At 35.7% G+C, this 8032-nt stretch overlaps 1 protein-coding gene across 1 annotated transcript; it reads left to right on the forward strand.

The window, feature by feature from the left end:
• The first annotated feature begins 1390 nt into the window (after nt 1-1390).
• Nucleotides 1391-6483, forward strand: LOC144440174 (uncharacterized). Its single transcript, XM_078129462.1, has 5 exons — nt 1391-1630; nt 2415-2515; nt 3346-3453; nt 3888-4019; nt 5057-6483. The coding sequence occupies exons 2-5, from the start codon at nt 2440-2442 to the stop codon at nt 5491-5493; spliced, it is 753 nt and encodes a 250-aa protein (XP_077985588.1). The 5' UTR covers nt 1391-1630; nt 2415-2439; the 3' UTR covers nt 5494-6483.
• Nucleotides 6484-8032: the final 1549 nt, after the last annotated feature.

An 8032-nucleotide genomic window follows, 5' to 3' on the forward strand; every position in this document is an offset into this window, starting at 1 on the left:
AATAAATAATGCCGAATTTACTCATTAAAGATGATGCAGAGAATCGGATGTGAATTTGAAATACAAGTGTGTTTTTATTGATATCTCAACATACGGCCAGACATGCTCATCCTTCAACATTGTGCTAGCATTTCGACATCCAATCAATTTACTTGTTTAAGACTTGCACACATTCGTAATATAGCCATTTAATTCTTACGTTGATACAATATATCGTATATTTACGACTACCAAAACTGTAACCTCAGGATGAAAAATATCCAACAGTCACAAAACTCAGTACTACTACCACATCGACAATCACCCATATATATTAAACTACGTATGCCATTAACTAGAAAACTGTCATCAGAAGAAAAACTACGACCAAGTAGTACTAGTAGTAAACTTACTACCACCAGCGCGAGTTAGAAAACTACCACCACTGAGTGCTAATTAGAGAACTACTACCAGCGTTAGTTAGAACACTACCACCGACTCTAGTTAGAAAATTGCCATTAGCCCAAGTTAGCAAACTACCACCAGCAGTAGTTGACAACCACCGCCAACACATTAGAAAACTACCACCATCGCTAGTTAGAAAACCACCATCAGCTACAGTTACATAACTACCGCCAGTTGTAGTTATGGAACTACTATATTCTAGTGAGAAAGCTACCATAAGCTAAACAACTTCCAGAACCAAAAACTACCCCAGGTAAGTTTTTCGTTTGTTTACTAAAACAACGTTTTACCTATTGCGTACCACATGAATCAAAGGTGAAGGGAAAATTTTTTTTTTAAATAAAAAAATGACCTTATAACAAAGGCAACTTCAATAAAAAAAATCATAAACAAATGCCAACCCGTATCGAGTCAAACATTTGTATGTGTTACAAAAAAGAGGTATGACTGGCTCAGACGTTTGCCAAGAAGATAAAACACATCACTATATGATAGCTGGAAAAGTCTCATTCTAAATTAATTTAATCACTAAGTCAAAGTTGCAGAGAAGACACGCGTTATTAATCGCTGATATGAATTTTTTATGGTAATAAAGTGTACACCTCTGTAATCAGTTTCAAATGTGCAAACATGAATAATGTTATGCTAATTTATTTACATGTATTTGTACATAAATTCGCATTTTGGTAAAAGCGTCATTTCCATATCCATAAAATGAACACAGTAAAGAGTCTATAAATCAACTTAGTCATTCAATCTGTAATCCATTTACAGCGATAGTGGAGAAAAATATTTATACTTTAGCGATGACAAACAGAATGACACGTCATTGCACAGTTTTATAGAGCGGGCAATACGTCAAAGTTGAAAGTTCACTGAGCTTGAAGGTCGACGTTTACAATTGCATATACATACACACATACGTATTCACAAACAAAACAATTGCCGCTTGTACGTCGCCATGGGCTCATTCAGCCTGAAACCGGTTAGGAATGTTTACTTATCTAATACCGACGATGTGACAATAGAATAGATAATACATTTGTACACGTTTGAGTATAGTTTACATGTAGTAACGATCACGTTGAGGAGTTTCATCGTATTTGGGGAATTGCGCACCAAAAACTGTAAGTCACGCCTGGTCCTGTTCAAACAGTGTGTCCTCCCTGACTGCACCGCCATTGCGGTAAGTAAACATCGTTACATTCTTACCAGTGTTGTTGTGGGTTTAATGTTGGCTTTCTATATTTCAGAAACGGTCGCCCATCCGTATTGTTATTCTGAAGTGTTTTGTCTTCCGTTTAATTTGATGTAACATATGTTACCTTCATTTTGTGAGAATTTCGATACGAACAAAATCGGACAATCTTAATATTTAACTTTTTTTACAAGGCAAGGTCGCACAAGGACACGTGTATAATCACCGTTTATAGTATAATCAGCCAGTCATAACACGGGAACTCGGAAGTATCATGCGTAATTTACGTGCTATCATACATACTACATTGTTGTAAAAGTCAGGTATGCAAACGTGGCAGTGTCATATCTAATTGACAGGTTGGATCTAAACGCACGGTTACAATTTACAATGCTGGTACAGTAGACCTATATTTACTCAGCGGTGTCTGCTCAAATGTCCAAATATGGACCCCGGACAACGGATATGCCATTAAGGATAGGGTGCTGTCGTCTCTGTGAGTGCATTTTCAGTGTACAGTGCTTCGTTGAGTTGCGGTGAACGCTGGGTGTCGCCATATGGTGCACTTCAGTACACCATGTACGTGTATATGTATATGCATCATGATACAATGGACGATATCGTGGAACCCATCTGGTAGCATATATTGTGTGAGTTCCCCTGGCGTACGACACTTGTGCAACTATTTTGTTGAAATCATATTCGCAATTCAAAAAAGCGTGTAAAGACTGTACCGGAACCTAACGTCCTACTTTTTATTTTCTTGCTTTAGTGATATTAACATGAGATAATGCAATATGGATGAATGTGAGTCTGTCACCCTCGCCACAACGACCTTCTTTGTGCTGCTGGTCATGTCACCAGTTTGTTTAGGTACGTATAAAGTTTAGTTTATAGGTAGACATCTTGGCTATAAAAAATAACTTTAAGATTAACGCCAGGCGTGCTCGCGTACATACCAGGGTTGTTGGGCATTTGGGAACTTTGCAGGACAGGTACGTGATGAGCTCTCACTATTTGATAACGATTTAAATTCATCGTCGCATGGACTTCTGCGTCTATATAGTCACGGCAGGAAAACAGGCTAAGTTTTGAGTTTCCAAATAAATCGAAAATATATGGATAGTCGAATATTGGAAAATGTATGCAGGAAATTGTTATCAGTTGCCGAGGAATTCTTAGCAACCACTTTTTTTATTAAAATAAATATAATATAATATAAATGAACATGTGGATACACAGGGGATACTGTCCCAGGGATTCAACTGTTCACAATATCCTGTGTACATTTTCTACCCATTGTCTGTAACGTTTCGTGTGTTTCCACTCTCTACGAGGGTGGCTAGTGTTAGACTACAAAACTTGAGTCAAAATACGCCGAATGTACTCTGTGAGAAGTGCAAATTGAAACCGACAGCATCGATGTGTTCAGGTTAGATTACACTGGCTTTGTTGACTAATGAAACCATCTAATCAGGGATCACTTTCACACATCTCTCTTACCATGAATACAAATTTGAGTGACAGGTAATCATGCTATCTTTTGAAAAAAATATTCGACATTCATTAATTATCCATAGATTAATCGCCATTTCAAAGCCCTACAAGCTTTGTGTCAATTTACTGCTGAGCACACACTGAAGATGATCATGAATTATTCAAAAGACTATAATCGAGTCGACTGTGTCTATTTGCCGTCACAGGTGTATCAGTCGTTGAATGCTGTTGGAATGGCGGTCTGTTTGACAACTTAATGAATACATGTGTATGTCCTGACAGTAATTGGGGAAGCTATTGTCAGTTCAAGGGAAGTAAGTACAACGGCCGACCTTCTTCATTCCGCTTTCATTTTAACAGCCTCAGAGAAATAGAAATAAAGTACTGTATTACAATAGGAAAGGGGAGAATGGAAGAGAAGCTGAAATAAATAATTGAAGTTAATAATTAATTTAACAAAAATATGCGTGGATTGAATAATCATGTACTATAAATTTACAGTACGAAATCGTGTTGACATGCACTGCTGTAGACTAGAAGTAACACCTGGTGAAACACAGTGGTGCAAAATGATTCTTTCATGACCCCGCCCTGACATTTCCTGTTATTTGTTTTTTGAATATCAGCTTGGGTTTATCACTTTTCACGAACAGAAAATAGTAATTTATTATTCCGTAATACCAGAAACGGACAAATTTAATTAATCTGACACATTGAATACTAATATTCTGTTTCCCTTCTTCAACAGACTGTACTACACAATGCAAAAACGACGGAGTTTGTGCCACGACTGTGACTGGTCAGCAATATTGCAACTGTTCAACTGGTTACCAAGGCGACCTCTGTGAGGATACTTATTTAGTAAATTTTCCCTCACAAGGCAAGTATAACAATAATTTTATGGCCATGCGGTTTTCATTTTCCCCACAACATTATTTTATCTTCCTGAATAGCATATGAAATAAACATTCATCATTTTTACAGTAACTCTTCATATATAATAGATTGGCAAATTAAGTCAAAGGTGAAACTATGTGTTCGAGTCATGTTCGATACATGTTGTTCTTCATATAAGTCTTACGAACTCAATTTTGTTTTCGGTCACAGAAGCTGGAACTCCTGCACTAAAATAAATTCGATTTTGTAAGATTATATACTCTTTTCTTACTTGTTTGAGTCAATATTCATTTCCAGAGACTAAATACTATATACAACCAAAACATTTACTCTAGAAATTGTCTTTGTGTAAAAAAAAAAAAATAGTTCAGAAAATTACAATACTTTGAAACCCATCATAAATAAGAAACTGTCCTCACAGTCTAAGGGTACATATTGGTATTGAATTAACACCAGATACATATTATTCACACAGAAAAGGAAGAATTTCTTCCTTGTCTGTGACACTGTCACGTAAAACCGTACTTACAGGCATTTTATAAACGAAGAGAGCTATTGTATCTTCAAATTGATTTGCTTTTGCCAGTTTATACCTGCATATCTTTATTTGTTGTGCTCTACTGTAACTATAGTGTGTATTTATTGGTGACTTATAAGTCCCACTGGGCTGGGCAACTCCTTGAGTTGCAAGTCACAATAATAAATTAGATAAGCTACTACTAGAGGAATCATGAAATAAACTCATATCCATATTAAACCTTTAGGTTGTATTTCATGAAAACGGAAAATTTTGCCGAAAGTGATGCGTTCCTCAGACTACCGGGACTATGATTTACACTACGATATATCTTGCAGTACTAGTAATATGTATTTGAGACACAATATCCTTGAATTGGTTAACACTTAGGACGTGGATAGAATCTGTAATTAGAATTACACTGAAATTACATGTATTATTTCTGATGAATATTTCGACACAGGGTTTATTAATGTTTACTTTGCCCTTGAATTCTACTTTAGAAACTGTTACCATGATGTCGAAATGTGGAATAATTGTCACCTCCTCGGCGCCCTCTGGTGGTAAAAAGTCAAATCTTGGTATCTTGATGCTGTACCTCATCATATTTATACTTATTGTTGCCTTTACCATTTTGACGATACATTTCAAACGTGAATTTAAGTCTATCAGGAAACAAGAAAGAGCGGCTTTGAGGCGACAGTTGGATAGAAGACATGATAGTTTTCAGCTTGGAGATATGTATGAAGAAGCTGACTCTCCGCCAATGAATGAAATTCATGTTATTACGCCAATGCAGGCAAATTATAAAATAGGTGAAACTCCGACATACTGGGAACACCCACCGCCTTATCACACAGTCGTTGATTGCGTCATACTTGAAGAAGACGAGGACGAGGTTGAAGATGAAACACGTGATGAACAAGAACCAAATAGATAAGCTAGAGTACATTAAAACGTTTTTTTTTATGGATTATACTCAAGTATTGGCAATTTAAAAAAAATGAACGTTATTTTTTATACTTGCTGTATAACATATGCTTTGACAAGGCTGAACAGTTCAAGAACGAAACAAGTATACCATTCAAGGGAGGAAGGTTGAAGATGTGTAAATCTTGCATTGAATAGTCAAGTAGAGGTCGAAAACAGCTATTTTGTATTAGTTTTATGTTATTTATTATAGACACACTGTATCCATATAAGCAAGACCAAGTAAAGTAGGAAAAAATGCTGTTTAAATTATAATTATTGAAGAAATTGAACAATTTACTATCGCCACATGTACAGCACTCCACGGCATACTGCGTTGATAACTTGAAATGCGCCTGAAACGAATTTGGATTACTGGAAATACACCATCTGCTGAGAAAGGGAAGAGACTATTCCCAAAGACTTTCGTTGAACAGTTCGTGGAACATGGATGGCAGCGTGTTATCCCACGGATCATGGCGCTATTATAATTGCACTCATGTGCTATCGATCCGGAGCACTGACTGTTGTACAGACTAAATAACGGAGCGGAGTCTGTTCTTTTTTCGTCTACGGTATTTCTACCTATAATCGGCAAGGTTCATTTATAAACACGACTTGCTTTTCCAGGACATAGTGACTAAGGCTTATTTAATCTCTCTGGAGACTGGTGTTTAAATGAATCACTCACAAACACTTATGTGAGAGTATTTACATTTGTTATGCTATCGCTAGCACCGCTACAACAGCAATACAACTTTGAGAAGACCAGTACTATTCTATGGTAATTCATTCACCTGTCACGCGAAGTGTACCAATTTTTCAGTAAGTAAATTGAATTCTCGAAAGATCGATGTATTCTGCTAAATTAATTAGATAATTAATTTTCCAGATAACGAATCGCAGGAGGCCAATTACTCAGTAAACGGAGTCACACCACACCTGTTCCCTTCCGATAAGAGTATGCTTGGAATATATATATATATATATATATATATATATATATATATATATATATATATGTGTGTGTGTGTGTGTGTGTGTGTGTGTATGTGTATGTGTGTGTGTGTGTCAATGTGTCTATTTCTTAGATTGTGTGTGAGTGTAGGTACACTGTGTGAGAACATACATGTACTATAAGGGGCCAAAGACATAATTATTACGTCGTGTTTTCCAAGATTTCATCTCTGACTAAAAAGACACCAAGTACTCGTTTTCAAAGTGTGCATTTTAACAAATTTAAAATGCATGCATTCGCTTCAATTTTTTGTCCGTAATTTTTTCAAACATAAGACAATGATGTGTTTTTTCAGAAATATGTTGAAACAAAATTGTGAGGCTATTATATATATTGCATCATTCTGTGTCCTAATGTAAAATCATTTATAATTTTATTCACGATACGTTTATTTAGTATAGTATAGTCACGCTGTTCAAAACAGAAACGTTTCAATAAAAAATGACTTGCTACTACAGAGTACATAAGTTTGTTTCCCATCAATTCCTTTTTATATGAATATTAGCAAATAAAATTCTGTACAGACCGGAGTATGTGTGGACTTATAGTTGTATTATTTCTCGCAATGATTTATTGCTGTCATGGGCATACATCGATCTGTGTTCGGTCATGAAGAAGACGAAGCATGCCTTCCTGAATTTTTAATCAATATGTTAGATATGCAACTTGGATATTAGGTCAAATTATATTTTGTATGATTTTTAGTTGAAAAGGACGGAAACTCTAAACGATCGAGATTTGAAACTCGTATATTTTGTCTACATGAGAATTAGATAGTCCATTATATATGTGTATTGATCATTTATAATAACAGGACGAGACATGCTTAGAATAACGTATCTATATTTAAAATGTACAGACCGTTTGTGAATCACTTCTTCATGACGAATCCCTAAAGATGGTATGGGTTTTCACATTTGGAAATTCACTAATCAATTGGTCGATCACATATGGGAAATGTCTTCGTGCTTTTAAAAAATACCTTCATAGCATCAGAATATAGGTCTGTGACTGGAAATCCCTAACAATGGGTCAGTTTGGGATTACACATGGGTAAATATTTTTAACTCAAGTTGAGCCGCACATCCCGGTTTAAAAATTTTGGGAGTACACCCCCCCCCCTCCTTCCGTCGTACATCATAAGTAGTATTTGTAACTGCTCCAATTATCATACTTAATAAGATATATTAGTACTAATAATTTACTATTGGTGAGAGTGTACCAAAATCTTGACGAGCAGGGAGTTGGAGTGGATGGGGATACTCCCATGAGGAACTGTGTAGCCTAAATATGAATGTACATGTAGATCTTCTACTTGGTTTGCTACTAAATTAAAAAAAAAAAAAAAAAAAAAAAAAAAACAACAACAACAACAACAACAACAACAACAACATAATTTGGTCGATGTATATAGGTATCGTGTTATAATAACGTGTTTGAGATATCCCAAAATTTATAGGAGTAAAAAGGAATTCAATTTTCTCTACCTGCA

The sequence above is a fragment of the Glandiceps talaboti genome, chromosome 1 (genome assembly GCF_964340395.1).
Source record: "Glandiceps talaboti chromosome 1, keGlaTala1.1, whole genome shotgun sequence".
Lineage (NCBI taxonomy): Eukaryota > Metazoa > Hemichordata > Enteropneusta > Spengelidae > Glandiceps > Glandiceps talaboti.